The sequence below is a fragment of the Protopterus annectens genome, chromosome 9.part0 (assembly GCF_019279795.1).
Source record: "Protopterus annectens isolate FY-2018-M chromosome 9.part0, PAN1.0, whole genome shotgun sequence".
Classification (NCBI taxonomy): Eukaryota; Metazoa; Chordata; order Ceratodontiformes; family Protopteridae; genus Protopterus; species Protopterus annectens.
The window spans coordinates 1,595,109,433-1,595,130,810 of NC_056743.1; the positions used below are offsets into that span (position 1 = coordinate 1,595,109,433).

The window sequence follows — 21,378 nt, forward strand, 5'->3', positions numbered from 1 at the left end:
CACCATTAAGTAGATTTCCTCCACATATCTAAGCGAAAATTTGTGACTGGCCATGCAGTCATTCAAAATGGTTTTAAAGGTTGTCAGGGAAGTCCTCTGTTTGATATGTAATGACAAACTGTTAAAGGAATGGGGAATACATTAGGTTAGTACCTTTGAGGATCTGGTGTTGATGATGTGGTAGTGTAGGTTTATAACTCAACAGCCTGCGTTTGTTTTACTGTTGGCTCTATTTAGGTTCAGAGAAAGCAGAGTCATTCACAACACAGAAGGCTAAGTTGAGAATACTCCTCAGGAGTCTATATGATATTGAGAAGAGGGGCAGGCCTTTTAGTCTACCAGAGCAGCTAAGGCTATTGAGACCTGAGATCTTTTCTGAGTGGAAACACTGAGGTCTGTCAAATTGGTTTAGGTGCTTAGTGAGGTACAAGACAAAAACGACATTACAGTAAATGATGGACCTAATAACGATGGAATACAGTGGGACTACTATTTCAGTGGACCATTAAGACATACCACAAAGGATAAACTGTGTAAAGTAGAAGGATTTTATAACCATCATACCAATAGGCCAGTTAATGGAGAGTCTGCTATCAAAGGTACCCAAATTCCTGACAACTATGTCATATTTAAATGGAACATTATGTAAATGGTAAGCAGCATTGATACTAGCTTTAACAAAGGAAAAGTGCAATTTGTAAAAATTTACCACAACAGGAGATGTCCTATTTATCACTGTTGCAATATTGAAATACTGTTTTATTTTCTGGCTGAGGTAGTCTGATGTCCAGCTGGAGTAGCAAAGTGAAAAAAGACGTATTATCTAACCCCATGGGTGTAAGGGTAGATAAGAGACATACGAGCATAAGATCCTCAGACTCTCTCTAAGCCAGGACGTCTGGAGACACCGGAGGAAAAGAACTAGCAAAAGATTAAGATCAGCTAAGAGGAGAGAAACATGGAAATGGTCTTCCCTCCTCGGTCCATGAGCATTCATAAGATACACATTAGAAAAAAGGGATAAAGGTAGGTGTGAAGAAATATCAGCAAGACATATACTGAATGATAAACTGTTGCACAACTGTACTATGCCCTTCCTTAAATCACTGTTGTATATTCCAATACTACTGGGTGATTCCCAAAACATATCAATTAAAAAAAAGAGGATGGACCAGGAACAGAGAAGTTGTCAATTAATCCAGATAGCACAGATCTGACACAAGTTGTTCTAGGTCTAGAGAAAACATCTACCCTGTAGTGTTTTGTGAAAGTGTGCACAGATGAAGAGGCAGCTGCCTCTATAACAGCCCTGGAATCAATTGCTTTGTAAAAGGCTCCAGAGGAAGAAACTGTTCAAGTGGAACTGGTTTTTAACCAGTATGGATTAAGATTTGTCATGATGAAAACAGCAAAAGGAACTGGATTTTGAAACCCAGATGGCAATTGTCTACTTGGAGAAAGGATCACCTAGCTTGTTTTTTTTTTTTTTCTTGTTTTTTTTTTGGAAAGAAACAAACAGCTAATCTGTCTTCCTAATGTCTTTTGTCTTATCCAAAGAGAACCTGAGTTGCCTATGTACATCCAGAGAATGGAGTTTTTCACACTTATTTTGAGAGTTTGAAAAAAAAAAATCAGCCTGGTTAAGTGACAACTCATTAACCAGTTTAAGCATAAAGGAAGGAATGACCTAACAGACACCCTATTCTTACGGAAAACAAGAAAGGGAAGAGAGGCCATTAGGGCTTGGAGCTCTGAAACCCTTCTGGCAGAAATAAGGACCACTAGTAGAATGGTTTTCCAAGTACCAAGTTTTAAAGATGCCGAAGCTGATGGTTCAGGGGGTAGCTGGGTAAGCTTTTCCAAGAGAAAGCTAAGGTCCCAAACAGTGATAGCTCTTCTAATTGGTTCAAATGAAGGACACCCTTGAGAAACTGCTTCACTTCAATTCTAGAGAGTGGTCAAGGGGCATACATGCAGAAATGGCAGATAAGTGTGCCGTGATAAAGGAATAGACTGTACCAGCTCTTAAGAGTTCAGACAAGTATGACAGTATAGTGGGAATCGCAGTTTGAATGGTATTATCTCTCTTTTGGTGACATTACATCAAAAATATTTTCCATTTAGATATAGAAGGTCTTCTAGTGGTAGGTCTCCTTGCCTCCTGGAAAACCTGGAGCATGTCTTCTGAAAAGGTCTGAAAGGGATTAAAAAATTCTGTCCTCCGCAATGTCATGATGAGGGCTAGAAGTTGGAATGAAGCAGAGAACCTCTTTTTTTGTTACAAAGTCCACTCTCTAGGGTAATTTATGATGATAGCCCCAGGCCAGATGATGAAGGGGAACCAATGCTGCTTGGGTCAAAAGTGAGTCACCAGCAAGATATTTGGTCAGTCCCTTTGGATCTTTAACAGAACGTTTTGGTTAGGAGAAGGAGAGGGAAGGCATAAAGAAACTCTTTCTCCCATGAAAAAGACATGGCATCTGTCCTCCAGGCCTGGGGCAAGGGCACCTAGAGCAAAACAGCCTAAACTGTTTGTTATGAATGTAGGCAAATAGACCTATCTGAGGAATACCCTGTTTGTGGGACTATGCCTAGAAGACTCCCTGTTCAGCATCTATTCATAACAGTCTTCCAGGGACCTGCTTAGTGTATTCGCTAAAACAATGTCCTAGAACAGAATGTAAACATTCTAGGGACAGATTTATTTTTACAGCTTGGTCCTGTGCCAGAAAAGTCAGTCTGCACAGTTAAGACTTTGCCCCCCCCCCCCCCTTCAACATCGTTTGTTTATACACCACATGACTGTTGTGTTGTATGTGAAAATTATGAGGGGACTAGGCTTCCATGAATGTGAAAAAAACCTGTAGAGCCTGAAACAGTGCCCTTATTTCTTTCACAATGATGTGTTCTTTTCTTTGTTTTACTATCCACTGACCCTGAAGTGTTAATGAGCCTTTCCATGCACACCAAGCTAACTCTCTATGCATTTCCTGAGTGGGAACAATTGGTTTAAATGGTAGTCCTCCTGGATTCAGCTGTACCCCAGAGATACACCAATTTAACTTCTTTCAATAAAGAAAGTAATGGAGACTGTGTGTCTGATGAGTGGCAGTGCTGAGACTTGAGAGAATTTAGGTACCACTGGATCTCTCTCTCTCATGAGACTGGTATATGAAATCATGGGAATGAAAGCTTCCATGAACCCCAATGCCCTTAGAGTTCCCCTTTCAAAAAAAGACTGAAGGGGGAGGAGGGACTGAAAGCACATCAAAACAGTCTGCAATTTCTCTTGTGGGAGAAAGGTCAGCATGCAATGAGTGTCCAGCCTACAACCAAAAACACTAGACCATATGTAGGGGCTGAAGCAGACTTTTTTACATTGATTATGAAGCCCAGCTGCTGCAGTATTCAGACAGTGAACTTGAGATGCTTTAACAGGTCTTCCTGAGAGGTTGCCTGCACAATAAGGCCATCGAACTATGGCAACATCTGAATTCTCGGAATCATGCAAAAAGCAATAGTTAGAGATAGGCACCTTGTAAAAAACATGGGGGCTGTGGACAACACAAAGGGTAAAGCAGAAAAATGAAAGTGTGATGAATTCACAGACAGGACCTAGGAAGTTAGAATCGAGGAGTCCACCTCTATAAAGAAGCCAGTCATAAGCAGAGTCCTTCAGTGATCGATCTTGGGACTGCTCCTTTCTGGCGTTTACTTCTCAGAAGTCAAGACCAATGTAAAACAGCCTCTGGCTGACTAAATTTGCAGATGATTGCAAATTAGGAGCTACGACTGGAGATGTTATTGACTCACCCTCTGACACAAATGTTCGCCAAGAAGGGCTGACGCAGACAAATAACTGGTGTCAGAGCCATGGACTAAAACTAAATGCCAAGAAATGCATAGTATCTTTTGGGAAGCCATCTACCCCTGGTAATTATCATATTGACAACACACCCCTAAGAGTTGTTGTCAGGGACTTGGCGGACACACACAGACAGTAATCTAGCCATTGACAATCATGTGTCTACAGTTTTGAAAAAATCATTCTTTGTTGTGCAACTTATAAACAAAGGTATGGCATCTAGATCCAAGGAAGTCATTGTTCCACTGTATTCGACATTCATCAGACATATCATTGAGTAAATGCCCCCTTTGGTATGTACCCAACAAGGAATATTCAACAACTGGAATGTCCACAGAGGTTCCACACTAAAAGAATACAGGGCTTGACATGTCCTATGCAGACCACCTCAAGGCCCTATCCCTGTATTCTGTCTCCTACAGGCTGTTGAGGGGAGATCTATGCTTGGCATACGAGGAACTGTCAAACTCCACTCTGACGGATCTCTTTATCCACAAAACAAACAGTACCAGAATTATCCATTCTAAAGACTTAGACCTTGCCAGTGATACAAACAGGACCTACTGGACAGAGGTATGTATCCTAGAGACTATCCCTTCTCTAAAACAGGCTCCCCATTCATGTGAAGCAAAGTTCCTCCCTAACCCAATTCAAGTGCAACTTGGACAACTGGATAGGGAAAAGGAAAATCTTGCCTGAGGTGGCACCTATGTCTCTAATGGACACAGGCAGCATTGTAAATGGTTCAGCTCCCAGGCTCCTGCTTACACTTAGCAAGGATAACAGAACCTGTCAGAGATTTTGGATGCATGGCTAGGCTTAAAAAGGTCCTTGTTGTCATCAGCATGGCAAACACCTATGAACTTATGAACAAGCCTGGAACTGAGGAACTTTCTGCAAGATGGGTGAATGGGAATGTGAAGGTAAGCATTTTTCATAGATGTGTCTGTCAAAAAGACTTTTATATGGGAATTTTAGATCCTCTGGCACTTTGAAAAGTTCTTAGGGGCTGGTGGCTGCGAGTCAGGTTAAGAAGAAATGAATGCAAAATCATCAAGAATAGCCTCAAAACCTGAGGGGACAGGTGCAGGTGTAGAAGCTCCTTCCTCCAACAAATTGTAATATCTCTTCTGGAACGTGCCTTGATTCCCATTCAAAATGCTGCATCATTTTTTTGTGATAAGTTTCCTCAAAGGAGATTTCGTCAACAGGTCCGGGGATAATGTGTCTTCATCATCACAGCCATTCGGCCTGGGGAATGAACCTGTGACAAACATACTAGAGAAAGTTCATTAGAATCAGATTCTTCCTCCTCCTCAGAAGAAGATTCATGTTGTAACTTTTGAGGGAGGACAGGAGAGATGAAGTAGAAAGAAGGGAAGGAGGTTTGAAAGGAAAAATGGCCTAGTACAGGGCCTGTGAAAATTCCATCCATTCCTTTTCTTCAGAAATCTGAGATGGAGAAACATTCTTAATCTTCTGTTTCTTCTTCGTCTTAGGGGGAGATGTCTGCTTTAGAAAATGTGGTGGATCTGACCCCTGGCACAACTCAAAGATCCAGGCACCTAACTCTTCCCTAACCAGAATTCAAGATATGCCCTCCAGTGCCTCCAAAATAACAAGCCTCCGTTTCTCCTTTCACCCATATTAGTAAGATCAGTCATATTGGATGTGCAAAAATCAGATGACATACCGGCCTCCAGTGAGGTAGTGGCAGCAGGAGCATGAGAAGTGACTGGGCATACCATGGGCTTCTGCAATCCATCAACAGGTACGTCCGAGTCCAACTGGGTAGACAATGTTTTAGGTTTAAGCCTTCTGAATTTCTTTTTTGTAGCAAGTAGGATGCTGTATGGTGTAGGTTCGGCCATTTTGGATCAGGTGAGATGCTTCAAGTACTGGATATGTAGAAAAGTATTCAGCAAGAAAAGATGCATATGTAGGGTTTCTGGACAAATGATTGACGAATCTGACAATTCTTATAGTGGTTTCTGGACAAATGATACAACAAGCACTGCGAGTGGACGTCCTTAATAGAAATTTGCCTGCCACAGTCACACTTCCCACTGTTATCTGACAGCCAACAAATTTAAACACCAAAATACAAGAAAAAGGAAAGCTCCCCAATGGAGCACTTATCTGAATAAGTGAAAACAGAGGTAACACAAACTACCACGTGAAGAAACAAACCGATGGTTGCGACATCTGCATTTGGACTAGTGGTGAGAATACTTACTTTAATGTTTGCCTAGGTACCTTACACTCATGGCCTAGGTCATATATCGGACAGAGGGCCGTATGGAAGTTTTTCTGGTTTTGGTACCCTGGCTGGATGTCAGGTTTCCTCAGCAAGACAACTCAATAGTAGCAAAATATTGCAACAGTGATCTAAGATAGGAAATTTATGTTGCTTTTTTTTTTTTTTTGCACTGAACCCACATTCATAATTAACATAATAAGCATGCATTTGGTCAAACCTTTGAAGCTGGGGAACTTCATTCGATAACTACCCCCAGTTTCTAACTTTTGCTGGGGAACTTCATTCGATAACTACCCCCAGTTTCTAACTTTTGCTGGGGAACTTCATTCGATAACTACCCCCAGTTTACAATCATCAGCAATTTTGGTTATTCACAGTCTACTGATACCCACTTTCATGCCAGAGATGTACCAAACAGGAATGAGCTCAGAACAGAGTCCTGTAGGATACCACCTGTGATGCTCCTCTGTCTAGAAGAAACACCACAACCTTAACAGTATGGGGTCTGTCTGACAGCTAATGACCTATCCATCACACTACGGGTTAATGTTGGGCTGGGAGGGTTTTACTAGATGGGACTTAACACTTTGCAGCAAACATCCAGAGAAACTGCCAGGGCCCATGGAAGTGGTACTTTAGTTCTGGAAAGTGCCAAAAGGGCTTGGGCAAAGTGATTTCAGGAAGACAGTATGAGGAGGAAATGAAGGGAGATACATAGGGAGGGTGTGCGCTATATTTCAAAGAGAATCTGTCCACAGGAATATTAGCAATGTCCTCAGGGTAAGAGAAGGAGAAACCATTAGAGATTATATCAAAGCTTCATAATGTAAATGAATAAGGCCTTGCGGTTTTGATATAGAGGGTTAATAAAACCAAAATGTTGCAGATTGTAAAGACCGTAAATATCTAAAACTTATTAGATAAACATTTAAAATACTTGAATTGTTTAATAATAGTTTTAACCTGTAAAAAAACATGCATGGTTAAAGGATATAAACAGTTCTCTCAGGATGGATGATATATTGAGCTTTAAAAGGAAAAGTTACATTATGCCCTAACAAGCTTAAATGACTTCCAATTTGAATATATGGAGATAAATAACGCACAGAAAAAAGGCAATGCACCTACTCAATAAATGAGCATCACTAGCAAAATTCAACTGACATTTTCTGTGAAGGAAAGCATTTTCATGACTCTTCTCCAAGCAGAGGGTTCTGCACTTCCTGAGCTATTTATCCTGACTTGCAGGACTGCTGCCCTCCTCCTCATGAACTAGAGAATCGGTCATTCCATTTTTATCTTCAATGAATCTATCTTTGTAACCACTTAACACCTATTTGTATAATGTTCACAAAGATTTATAAAATATAGAAACTTACAAGGAAACATCCCCAGAGATTCAGAAACGTTGCATTCACAACCATGGCCAAGGCAGCACTAGTTACAATGGGTGTGCAACGAGTCCCAGAGCTTATTACCTACTCATGCAGACATGCCATTGTGCATGATGAGCAGCTCCTCATCTCTGCTGCAGCAGAGGCCCTCCGTCAGATTATGTTAGATTACCTCAAGACCAGCTTAAAGTATGAGCAGCTAAGGTAAACACTACATGTGCAAGAGCCTCGCTGGTAGATGTTGTGAAATCGCATGAAACAGAGGGACAAATGACACTGACAATGTTGATGCAATGTACTGCACTATATATACAGAGAAATGTTCAATGAAAAAGAAAACATCATGTATGGGCAAGGTTGGGCAACATTTTCATTACAGCAGAACAAACTTTACACATGGACAGAAAGGTGCAAGGGGTTTTGCCCACCAAAGCAGGGTGGCAAAACACAATGGTGAAGGTGGTATGACAATATCTGAATGTAGAATAATGTGAAACTTAGGTAGGAAAGGTGAGATCAGTAAAGTACCAGCCCTGACAGCATGAGACTGAGAGCTGTAGCTGTAATATAACATGATTGTCGTTAAAAAAGGAAAATATAATAGCCTCAGAGAAGCTCACTCTTCACTTCAGTCCTTATGCCTGTACAGCCTCAGTTCCTAAGCCTAAAACTGCAAAGTACAAATAAGCAATCTTCAGGGTGAATCTTGTAGGAACCCTCCCTTCAGGAGGAATAACATGCATACTTAGTTTAAAAAATGTATTTATGTACTGTCAGACAGATAAGCACCCTTGTTTTAACAACTAAATGATCTTACATAGGACTTTCCCTGGTTATAAGGGTTTTCTTGGGAGCAAGGAGTCATAAAGGCTGTGAGGGGGTGTTTAAATATCATTTGCACAGTGGCGGTTTGAAATATATCTCATTTGTACAGAAATGAGGGTGAGCCAGTGGTTTAGGTCCTTTCTGATCCTTATCTTCTCAGGCTGATACAGATGCACTGACATACTGGATTTAAAGTTTAAGATTTAAACATTTACTCTTCACTCTACTATACAAAATTAAGATACAATAATAGATAATAACAAGAGTCAAAAACTAAAATTAAAAGACAATTTGAAAATAAAAACAGAATTAAAAACACTTGGGTATCACTTTAGCAAATGTTGCTTCATCAAATCCATCAGATACGTGGGGAATGTAACCTTTTGTTTAATATTCTGCTCCCTAAAATGCTGTCTTTAGTTTGGGTCAAGTCTAATTCATGTTTTTAACTATTTCACAGATTGTTTTCATCTCTGTAAATGTTATGGTTAATTATTATGCCATGTGACCAAAAAACTAAGAACCAATAAACCAACAAAATATACACAGGTCCAGGTGAATCACCAAACATGAACAGGAAGCAAAGTCCACAAGCAAAAACTTTTATTTAGTGCTTTCGTCTGCTTATAACAGAACAATTTTCAAATCCAAAAAAGTAATATAAATAATAAAAACAAAAAAACACATGACATGTCATATCCAATAAAAAAAAAACTGATTAAAAAATTATTCAAATGTATAACAAACTTTAAAAGGACTTCCCCCAAAGCCTCTTCCTTTTCTAAATTGCATAAGGACGTAGTTTTAAATAACTACCTATACTAACACATTCATTTAAACCTGGTAGCACATGAGCATTTAAATATATTTGCCAACAAAGTTCTTTGCATTCCAATAAATCGTCCCATGGGCCCCCTTGCAAATTTTTTTCAGACCTTTCAAAACTACAGATTTAAAATTCTCAAAGATGTTTATATAAGGTATTGTTGGTGTTCTTGTTTCTTATATCTCTAATGTGTTCATATATTCCCTCACTAAATTTTCTTTTTGCCTTTCCTATATAAAAACCACTACACTGACAGCATAAAGCAGCGCAAACCACCCCTACAGAGTTACAGTTATAATTTCTATTAGGTTGTACAGTAATATGATTCATTCTTATTTTGTCAGTATTCATGGTGTAAATACACTGTGAACAAAAGTCACATCTCTTCATACTCCTTTTTCTAGCTTGGTTGTGGCTATTCCATTCAAGCATGTTTTTAATCGCAGAACCTCTTCTAAAAACAGTATGAGGTTTATGGCCAAACTTATCCATTAGCCCTTCTTGCCCACAAAAATATGCCCTTTCTTCTTCAAAATATTATAGATATCCTGATGGTCAGAGCTAAACTTCATAATAAAGGAACAAGTGTAGTTGTGTTTACCCTTCTGTGTAGTAGTGTCTAAATCTATAGTATTTAAATCATTATAAGCTAACCTATTATTCAAGTAAGGGGAAAATAGCCCCTTTATCCCTTTTGGCCAAAATCTCTAACTCTTTCTATTAAGCTGAGTGGATATTCTCTAGAGAAAAACATATCTGTCAAGACTTCACTTTGTATAAAAAAAGTCACTATCATGTGTAACCATGCATGCCAGTCTTAGAAATTGGCCTTTCACTATACCTTTCTTAACATGCTCCAGATAGATGGTAGCTGCAATAGTGCAAAAGACTACTGCAATAAGTAGGTTTTCTGTAAATGTTACTAGAGAAACATAATTTTTCATTATCTTTAGTAATTTCAACATTCAAATAATTAATTCTTTCTCTGTTGTAAGTAGAGGTGAATTTAAGAAAAGTTGTAGTGTTGTTAATGTAGTCCAAAAAATTACTAATGTCTGAAACCTCTTCTGTCCATACAAAAAACAAATCATCTAAATAACGTTAAGTGTAGACTCCAGTTTTTTGTGAACTGAGGTAGAGAGGAATTTTCTTACCCACATAAGCATAATAATAGCCCTCATCGCTACTCCAGTTTTCTGTAAAAAGTATTGTCCCTCAAAAAAGACATAGTTATTCCTCAGTACACTTTCCATAAAAGTAACCAAGACATCCACTTGCTCATTACTAAATAAATGACAATCAAATAAGAATTCTTGGAACCAGTCAATCCCTACAGTATGTGGGATTACATTAAATAAATTGACAACATCCACTGTAAGAAAGGTGACATTACCGTTAAATTCCAAATTGTTCAGTTTTTTTTTAAAATGCCAAGAATCAATGCATATGTGGTCCTCATCCTTAAGTACTTCCTTAAGCTTTTCATCTATATATTTTCCTAAAGAATGTGTTTTAGAGCCAGAAGCACTGACTATTGGTCTCATAGGGGGGTCGTGTTTATTTTTACGTATCTTTGGAATTCTGAAATATACTTGTTACCTTAGGGTATTGGGCAGAAAGAAACTCAACTACAGCATGATCTAACTGTCCTTGATCTTCCATACCCTTAATCAGCAAGTCTATTTTTTACAGGAAATGTTCACCATATTTAATGAAGCTTCTTCGTATAAAGAACCATCCAACAAAAAAATATTCATCCGATTGATATAGCCCTGCTTGGACATGATGACAACCCCCCCCCCCTCCCTTGTCAGGTTTCATTACCCTCAGGGTTTTATCTTTACAAAAACTTAATAGTAAAGCTCTTTCGTTTTCTGTAAGACGATTCAAAATACAATCACTGTCTTGCTTAACGAGTGCCCTAAAGTCAAACTCACACATTTTTTCAAACAATAATAAACAATTTGGTAAAGGGGGGATTAAACATGCTTTTTCTCCATAGAGACATATAAAGATCATTAGGAACCATATTATTGAACAATAATAATAGCCTATGTGTTAACCAGCATACAATCAAGTTATCACATTACTTGCACTCACACTTTTTAGTTTCTATACCTAACACTCACAAACCTCTTTATGAAAGACATGCACTCCTGTACACTCCCTTGCCCACCTGTGCAAATTATAACTGTGCCCTGCCCTTTGTACACTGTTACTTGAGCTGCCTATATAGCTCTCAACTAATCATGGGCAAGTCTTAACAGACTCAAGGACAAATCCAAAAATAATCATGGACAGTCAGGGACACTTTCAAAATATTAGTACTATTAACTTGAAATATTGATAGACTAAGAAAATGTGAATTAATACACATTTAATGAACTAAAAGAAGTCAATAACTCTTAAGTAAAGTGATTATTAACTGTAATTCATCACCTTTTCTAAAAAAGTCACCAGTTTTAGGAGGGATTAAGAGGACAGAGCTACAACTTCTCTAAATCAAGGACATCCCTGAAAATCAGGGACAGTTGAGAGGTATGGCTGCCTATATCTGATACACGGTGTGTGGCCAGCCTATACATGGGTAAGCAAAATCTAGTATTTTTGCCTGTATCACTTTTACTATGGTGTAGCTGCTCAACTCTTGTATAGTTATGTTGTAAAGCTTTTGGCAATCCGCTGCCTATTAGTAACTGTCATGGCTTACAGTGCTTGCCTCCATCTGGCATGGCCATCCCCTGCTGCTGGCTCAAAACTCTTGTCCCCGCAGGAGGACACTTTGCTGTAACTGCTAAATACAACATTATGAAACACAACAAACGTGGTCAGAATTCTGACACACGTGGTGAGGGCATACTGTTGGGCACCACCAGATGTATCCAAACAGCAAAAGCGTGACTTCAGCAGCCCAAACAAGTGTTCTATAATGTTTTTGATTTTAATAGGGCACAGTTGCACACCTGATAAGTTTGATTATGTGGATATCTAATTAATGTCATAAGCCACGGTTCCAGGGCTTATCTAACATTACCCAAAAGATGCCCCTGTGGGATGTCAACCCTCATAAACTGTTGATAAAGATCATGTGTGCCATAAGTGGGAGCCGTGAAATCTGCCTATGATACCCTGTGCATTTTACTAAGTGGTGCCTTTATTTCAATGTGGGTACAGTCTATGTCTGCCTTGCGTCAGAAAATGGGCTACAGTATAGGTCCCACGTGGTGTTGCCTTTCTCCTCTTGGGTATGTAGTAACCACATATGCCCACCCATATGCTGCAGCAAGACATCAAGAAAACAATGGAGTATTCCCAAGGCAGATACCTGTGATATCCCTAATTTATCCCTTTTAGGTTGCCAAAAGGTCCCTGTAGCTAATATATGTAAAACCACAAATACAATTGCATCCAGTGGAAAAGGTAATCCAAGACTCCCACAGGGCTGCAGAAAAGATTGACACAAGTCCACAGTTTGTTGCATAGTATATCTTTGTCCACAAGTAATGGTCCACTAAAGCGTTGTTATGCAGGGCATGAAATGTCAGACGAGGTTCGATTGCCAGCCATCTCCGGGGGCAATGTCACCCACTGTTGGTCACAGCAGCTGATATAACAGCCTCTTGCATATACACGTTTACAACTCTTTACACTGCCCACTGCTTTACTCTGCCTCAGCTGCCTCTGCCTGTACAATCTGAAGTGAGCTGCTCTTAGTTATACAACAACACAATGCTTAAAATTATAAACAAATAAAAACTGAAAAAATACTTATCTTATATTGTAAAATACAAGCCCTGTTGACTCAAATTATTTTTTATATGCATAAAACCTAATTATTTCACAACTGAGTGATTCTGAACAATGATTACAAACCACTGCAAACCTGATTAGTATACAGCAGTTGATATACAAATTCTTTACTTACAGTCAGTGTTAAGACCCAAACAAAAATGTCAGCATTGTATTAGCAAGCAGTTACTTTTCAAACTAGCTTTATACATAAGACAGTGTCAGAAAAACTCCATACATACATTCAGTTTAATTTAAATATCTGAAAATCTACAGATAACTAAAGAACTAATGTTTAAGAAACAGAAAAAATAGCTGAAAAGCTGGAATCTCACATTTTATTCTGTACTATGTTCCCCAAGAGGATTATATTACATGGGCTAAAATCTTACGTAAAGGCAATATAACAGGCAAAATCAAGTATACATGTATGCCATACATCACAGTAAACTATAGATTAGTTATACATCTGGTAAAATAGACCAAGATCATTGTTTCTCCTTCATGCAAGGAGTTAAGCATTTATGCTCTTGAGAAAAATATCACTGCTTTTGGTTTAGATACACTACATTACTTAGTTTAAGTAAGCTACAATAGTAGTCACCAAGACATATCTAACCTATTTCCATAAGCAGTCCCCGTTAAAAATGCCTTCCCTATACTTGGTGTAAACTGGAAAGTTTCAATTCATTTTTTTTTATTTCCAGATTTAAAACTCCCTGGTCACCTTTTCAATGTCAGTGCCACTGCAGTTTATCTTTGCAGACTAGCTGTGATTTGAATTGCTTAGTCTTTTCCATATTTATGTAAGACTGACTTAAGATAGATATGGTTGCCCCATGAAAATATGCTTTTTATAATACCTTCTTCAAATTGAAGCTTAGATTGGTTTGTTTCAACTATGTGAGTTTATGGAAAGTGTTTAAAGCATAGGAAATCCTTACAATATGAAAGAGTACAAAGAAATGCACAGCCGCCTACTGTCTCCATTTATTTAAATCTACCTACAAGCTTGAAGACTACCCTACCATTAACAACTTTTGGGAACCAGTACAATAATTTGCTATCAATGATGGTATGGCACAGTGCATACGTTGGATGCATATTAAAACTTGAAAATTTGATATTTTATAAAGCTATGCAACTGTCCCACATCAAAACAGTATTTAGTACTAGAACTTCAGAACCAAAAGGAATAACAGTGCCGATTCTCCAAGCCTCAACTTATCACAGCAAAAACCAATGAAAAGGCACTGGAGTGGTATAGCAAAATTTATAACTCACCAGCCCAGGAATCAAAAGATGAAGTTTAACAAGAGGGAAGTTGTTGACGTTATTGTCTGAGGAAGGATGAAAAACGCAGTGATCTAGTTTAGTATTTAATTTTGATTTTAAAGTTTTATGTTGTTCCTTCTTGCTTTTGTTCAAGAATATTAAACTTCATCTTTTGATTCCTGGGATTGTGATTTATAAATTTTGATACACCGCTGCAGTGTCTTTGTTGGTATTTAGTACTAGAACTTTGCGCATAATATACCACTCAAAACTGAACTTAAAGGCTTCTAAGTTGATAGAATATGTAGTACTAGGCACCATAAAAGAAAATTAATTTTATTTACATGTAGACTGTATTTTATGAGAAGTATGAGCAACTTTTAAATGTTCTAATGTATCTTTTTGAACATATCTTTATTTAAATCTATTTTTCTTCTGTAGCTGACATCCGGAAAGGACTAGGGAATGTGTTTTTAAACCTCCTTTTACAACTTAGATTTACTACAGAAATTTTCTTCAAAAATTAAAAATATTTTTCTCAGTTTTACATTTTCAGTATGTGTTTAATTAAGGAATTTAAAATCTAGGTTTATTTTTTAATATATTGATCTTATAAATCCTAATGATCCAAAGTAACAAAACATAACACAAACACAAATATACTGCTAGAAATGAAATTTTGCCCACTAACTACTGAAACACACAAAATATTAACAGTGTTACAGTGCATGAAACAGGGCTCCCATAAATGGCATGATAAAAATTTGAGTATTAAATTCTATAAACTTGAAAAGTTAAGACTACATATTCCCCAATTCGAAACAGATACAAGCTTACTTCTAACTCCATTTTTTTTTACAGTATTCACTTTTTTAGGACCACAATTCATTACATTAAAGTTATACCTCTGAACGATGACTCTACAGTGGTATGCATAAAATAATGGTTTGGCTGGAGCTTGACAAAGGCAACATAATAGTATATTTTCCATGGTTTCTAAGATACAGTATGTTGAAAAATTAAACTGCAAATATAAAGTAGTGGTCATTCCCTAAAATGATGCATTACAAATTAAGACTAAATGAAATGGTGACAGCAGTGCCTCACAAATGAAAGGCTAACAAACAGATAAAGTTTCACAGGTTCAAAAAATTCCACAGTGAGCCACATACAGAAATGTTATATCGCCATTAACCACCTCTAAACTAAAACTTTCTTTGCTCTCATCTCCAAAAAACATGCTGATTGAGTTATTACTCTAAAATGCTTTTCTGTACAGATTACAGCCTCCTTTGTTTAGCGCAAAGCATGTAAAGTACAGTCTACCGCAGACACTTTTCTGCCACCTGATGGACTGTCATAGTATATTTTAACTAGTAGCCCGTGCCTCCCACACTTCTAACTCTACTATGTCCAAGGTCACACCAGCTTGGACAAAAATACATTCAAACTGTTGCAATCGAGAAGGCAGTATATTTAGAGATAGTATCCTCACATTATGTGTGCAGTCCCAATGCAGAAATGAATTGCAACATTCTGCTGTCATGTACAATAGCAGTATAGTGTGACTGCATTTAGTTATGCCTCTGTGCCTCAGGTCACATCTGAAAATTATCAGTTCACTTAAAAAGACAAATAAATAAATAAATTGAACTAGAGCCACAAATTTTGGGAACAGCAAAATTCCTCTCCTACGGCAAAATGGCTCTTCGCTCAAGTGCACAAAAGTGAACTAAAATGTGAAAAAGTCAGTAATGGTATTTTAAGAAAACTAGGTGGATGTATGAACCTGTAACACACACACACAGGGTGCAAACTCAAAATGTACAACTTAAATTTTTGTCTGCTGTGTGACTTACAATGTAAAATGGATTCAAGGATTTAGCCCAAGTTCTGAAGGTAAGAACCAAAATTAATAGACAATTTCAGCTTTAATTCAAATGTAATTGGAAAAGAAAAAAAATCAGAATAGCTCTTGCTGTTTTCAATTATTTTTGCAAATATATACTAGAGATGCCACAGGTACCACAACACTGAGTGCAAAGCAACAGAGTGCTGATTTTTGTTATTTTTTAACAGTGACGTCATTAAATGTCTGTTTTCATTCTGGAAAAAAAATCATATTTGCATGTGTTGAGAGTAAAACACTGATATGTTCCAGTTTCTGGTTTACTAATCCTCCAATTAAGTGGTGCTCCATGCTCATGTATATGACAACATGGAAAGGAACACTGCAGTTATACATTATGTTACAGCCTGGGACTATGAAAGATAACCTAAAGGGAGACATGGGTGTCGGAACAATAGAGCGCGGGGGGAGGGGAGCCCTCCCACTTTTGCAGATCATCCATACCTCTGCCCCTTTCGTTTTCCACACTTCCAACTGTCGCGATGAGGTCAGCTCACCTATTTCTAACTGTTTTTGTATGTATGTGTGTGTTTGTGTGTAAATGCCCCCAGCAATACATCTGGTGGCTAGAGGTAATCAGGCTCAAACCCTGTACCTTGGGTACAGGTAAAAGGAGCCTAAAGTCCCAAGCCACCATCACTTGTGAATTTATGCCTCACATTTTTGTTCTGTTCCTCTGGTTTGCAGGAGTGGTAAAACCTTTTATTCTAGCAATCTGCTAAGGTTATAAAATCAGTATTTGAAATGTGTCCCTATTTTGGGGCTGTGTTCCCCCATTATTGGCTTTGTTCTGTATTTTTGTGCTAAGAGGTTGAGAGCTATGGTGAAAGGTATGAACTGAATTTACTAAATGATATGATAGCCATTTAAGTTTGTCTTCCTGTTTTTCAATAACTTAGTGGTATGTTGCTCTGACTGTAGTGCACAGGTTTCTGGGTTCAAGACTTGGCAGTGAACTGCGTGGTGGTAACAACATTTTATGCAAGCAACTTTCCAAAATTATACACGCAATGTTTAAAATGTGTCCCTGGTTTTTGGTCTTTTGCCCCCCCCCTTTTGAAAATAAGTTCAAGAAGCTGTGCAACATGCCTATGGGTTACACTGTACTGTGATTCTGTACTTATATATTGTGTGTAGAAGTAGACTGTTATCATGGAAATGTTCTGAATAGGGCAGTTTTGTCATTATTGGTGCATGCATTTTTCTTCACTGCCTACTGGAAATATGTTCAAACCATAAATGTAAAATGCAATTGTGTGTGGAAGTAGACTGTTATCATAGAAATGTTCTGAATAGGGCAGTTTTGTCATTACTGGTGCATGCATTTTGCTTCACTGCCTACTGGAAAAATGTTTAAACAAATTTAAAATGCGCTCTAACTTAAGTCTAACAAGTGTGCTGTATTATACAAGGAATATAATTTAATATAATCAGGAAGGTTAATCAAGGAATGTATACATGTATGCAAGGCCCTAAAAATGTGTTTGAAAACAACCCAGAGGAAAGTGTGAAAGTCTCAAAATCATGGGCAAATTTTAAGCTTTACTCTTGTTACCAAAGCAATGGATGAAGGTAAAACTGTTCACACCACATTACCTTGCCCTGGCCAAGCCTTATGGCACAATCCCCTACTCAGGTGTAGTACAAAAGATGAATAATGTAGGAGCAAACACTTACATCACCAGCTGCATTTCCAACTTGGCTCACAGGATGCAGGAGATCAAAACAGGGGAAGAGACCAGTCACCAATGGAGTCCCCCAGGGTTCAGTGCTGAGACTTTTTCTGTTTGGCATATACATCTCAAAAGTAAAAGGAAATACCAAAGAGCTTTGGCCAGCTAAGTTTGAGATGACCGCAAGCTAGGAGAAGTTATTGAATCCCCAAATGACTTAACCATCATGCAGGAAGGTTTGTCCCAAATAATAACTGGTGTCAAAATCATGACAATGCCCTCTGAGAACTGATCCAGTTGTTTGACATTTGGGAACTTATGTGTACAGTGACCTAACTTTTGATCAACGTGTGCTCAGAGTCATAAGAAAGCCTTTCTATATTGCACAGCTTATAAACAAATTGATTGTGACTAGATGTAGAGATGTTGCTGTCCCCCTTTACAGAGCTCTATTATGACATTCTGTATAATGCCCACTTTGGCATGCATCTGTCCAGCCCCATGCAACAATTGGAAATGCCCACTTTGGCATGCATCTGTCCAGCCCCATGCAACAATTGGAATACATTCAGAGATACCTTACTTAAAGGATACAAGTCCTAAACAACAGGTCTTGCATGGACCATCTCAAAGATTTATTACTATACTCAGTATCCTACAGAGTGCTTAGAGGTGACATGTCTGGCATAGACAGCATCCACTGACATAATACAGATGGACCTAATGAACATCAGCAAGTCAAATGGCAACAGAAATACTCAGTTCAGGTATCTACAGTGAATGTTGTGGAGAGATGGATATATATCACAGAGGCTACCACTGTTCCGGAACAGCCTAGCCATAAAAATAAAGCAAAGTTCATCCATCCATATTCAACTACAACTTGGATCTAAGGATGGGTAATAGAAAATGTACTCCGGGATTTCGCCTCATGCCACTAATGGACAGAGGCAGTTCCTAAATGCTGCATCCGTTACATGGCCCCCTCAAATTATCTATGGTATAATCACAGTTGTTCTCACTAGGCCTAATATACAATTATCAGCCATGGGGATAGCAAAGACCAATCAGAAAATGTTAATTCAAGCACCAAAAGGGAAATGGCTAAGCTTAAAATGTCCTCCAAGTGAACCTATGTTGTGGTAGCAAATAGTTATAACAAAATTACCCTTTTTAGTTCACTAAGTGCACCTGTTACCCCCACCACCCCCACCCCCAGACTTTAACAGCTTCCGGTGCCTATGACGGGAGAGTTGATGTATACATCTCCTGCAAGCTACATCAACTGCCATGGACATCTGTACTCAAAAATGCATTTATGATTAACCATTCAGTCAAAAGTACTATGTTTAAACATTTGTAAACCACTTCTCTAGCCATCACCGAGTTGAGTGCCAACACTGCTTGGGTCACAGTTATCACCATACTTATCAATGTAAAATAAATGGCTGAAATGCATAAAACTGAATAGGGGTTCTAAGAATCTGCTAGCTTAAGCAACATCAGAATAAACTTCACTGTTGCTTGCAAGATGATAGTTCTTAGAAAACAAGAATAAAATATGTGAGACTTGATATGGGACAGAATAAAGGCAGGGCTACATTTTTTCAAAGACTTAAATATATTACATTCATGGAAAATAGGTAAGGATATTTATATTTTACTCCGTTTGCTTATGTGTCAAGACCAAGTTTTTTACATTACTGTCGCCTAGACATTTTTACAGACTGCATGATTACAATGTCTAAATGGCAGAGAGAACTGAAAAATACACAAGCTTAATAACAAAAAAAGATTATCTGCTTAAAATGTGTGGGTGCATGTATGTGTACATGCGCATGTGTAGTAAGGAGTCACTGCCAGTACACCTGTCAGTATGGAACAGTACATCATCTTTACAAGTTAAGAATTTTAAAATATTTAATGCTGATGGATGCAGACAGCTTATTTTATATACCTTTCGATTAAAAAAAGCTCTGCAGTATACGTGTGTTATGTAATCATCCTAAAAAGTTAACTAGGGCATCAATGAAATTCTAAAATAGTCACCTAAGACTACAAGCCAGGAAAAAATACTTACTCATTTTTTTTAATGAAGCCAATAAAAGCAGAATAAGAGGAAAGTATAAACTTGTACTTAAAAGAAAATCTTTGGCACGAAAGCCCTGCTTTCTGGAGTACTGAAATTCCACTTTTATAAGCTCACCTTCTCTTAACAGGTTACCACTAAGGCAGTACACTACTGGTTTGTGGAAACTATTTTCACAGCGGCAGACTGAGTTACCATAAAATGAACCATGTAACAAAAGTCTTCAGTATTGATGAACTAAATGCTATCAGATTTGGATGTATATGAGGTACAGTATAATTCAGACTTGCTACTGCTATTAGCTATCTTACTGATAAAGGTTTAAAAACAATATTCAGAAAATGTCCACCCAACCCTGCTGGCCTCACCTTCTCTAGTGTTTCAATTCGCTGTTTCAGTAGACGATTTTCTGTCCGAAGTCTCTGTAAGTAAAAGATACAGCTCAAAATAAGTAAAACAAATCAAAAGGGAAACATTTTGTTAGAAAAGAAACAGTAAAGTAGTATAAAACAAATGAGCTAAATGCTAAATAAATACCTAATTTATGAAAAGCCCAACCTGGTGGAAGGTGTTTCAAAACTGTAAACGGCATTCCTCCTCCTCCTGTCACTAGACATCTACAAACATCTGTATTTGTATAATCTGCACAGGTATTAGTGCTTGTGAAAAATGAGCAGTCCTTCTCATATACTCACAACACATACACAATTTTAACTTCAATCGACCTTTAAAGTCTCACCTCAACACTGACATTAGTGTGTTCTAACAATATATGGTGGGAGGTAGCTGTATGTGGAAAACAGTTCAGATAATAAATAAATCTGTGGCACTAGTGATGTACACGAGGCACAGGAATTTAGGTATTCCGTCTCCAAAGGCACACCACAAAAACATTACATTTTGGTGGTGGTGAAGATTAGCAATGGAGAAAACAGTCATCAAACAAAGAAAGACTTCCATCAAAACATGCATACAGTGGAACAGCTGAAAGTATAATTTTTGCAGGACCTATGCAAGATACATGACCTGGAAACCTAATAAAGGAAGAGTTTCTATTTTCTGATTACCATGATAAATTAGGACCACATGTTTTATTCAAAATCATTACTATCGCGCTACAAACAACTGCTGTGCAAAGGTTGTAATACATCATCCTATATGTCCTGTGTTATATATTTTTTGTTTCTGTTAGAGATACAAATTATATTTTTCGTGCTTCTTGGTGAGATGTCACTGAGGAAAGGACAGGAGTCGCTCAAGTCTGATAGCAATAGCTAATATGTATATAGCCCCAGCTGTAGTTATCACAAAGTTGGTTTTAGTCTTATCAACGAAAACATTAATTTATTTTACTAAAATACCCTCCATGGCTTTCATGTATTCTTTTAACACCTTTACTGAATTATCACTTAAGACATAGGAATATACATTAATATAAAAGAAAACAAACCATATCAACCTGCTACTAGCTTC

The 21,378-nt window shown here is 37.9% G+C and overlaps 1 protein-coding gene across 7 annotated transcripts in view; it reads right to left on the reverse strand.

Annotated features, from left to right (window-relative positions):
* The window catches only part of EVI5L (ecotropic viral integration site 5 like), a 2,636,797-nt gene that overhangs the window by 1,511,089 nt on the left and 1,104,330 nt on the right, over positions 1-21,378 (reverse strand). For all 7 annotated transcript variants that reach the window (XM_044084539.1, XM_044084538.1, XM_044084535.1 and 4 more), the window contains one exon: positions 20,274-20,327. In XM_044084539.1, coding sequence (XP_043940474.1) covers positions 20,274-20,327 — 54 coding nt within the window. The remainder of the gene's footprint in view (positions 1-20,273; positions 20,328-21,378) is intronic.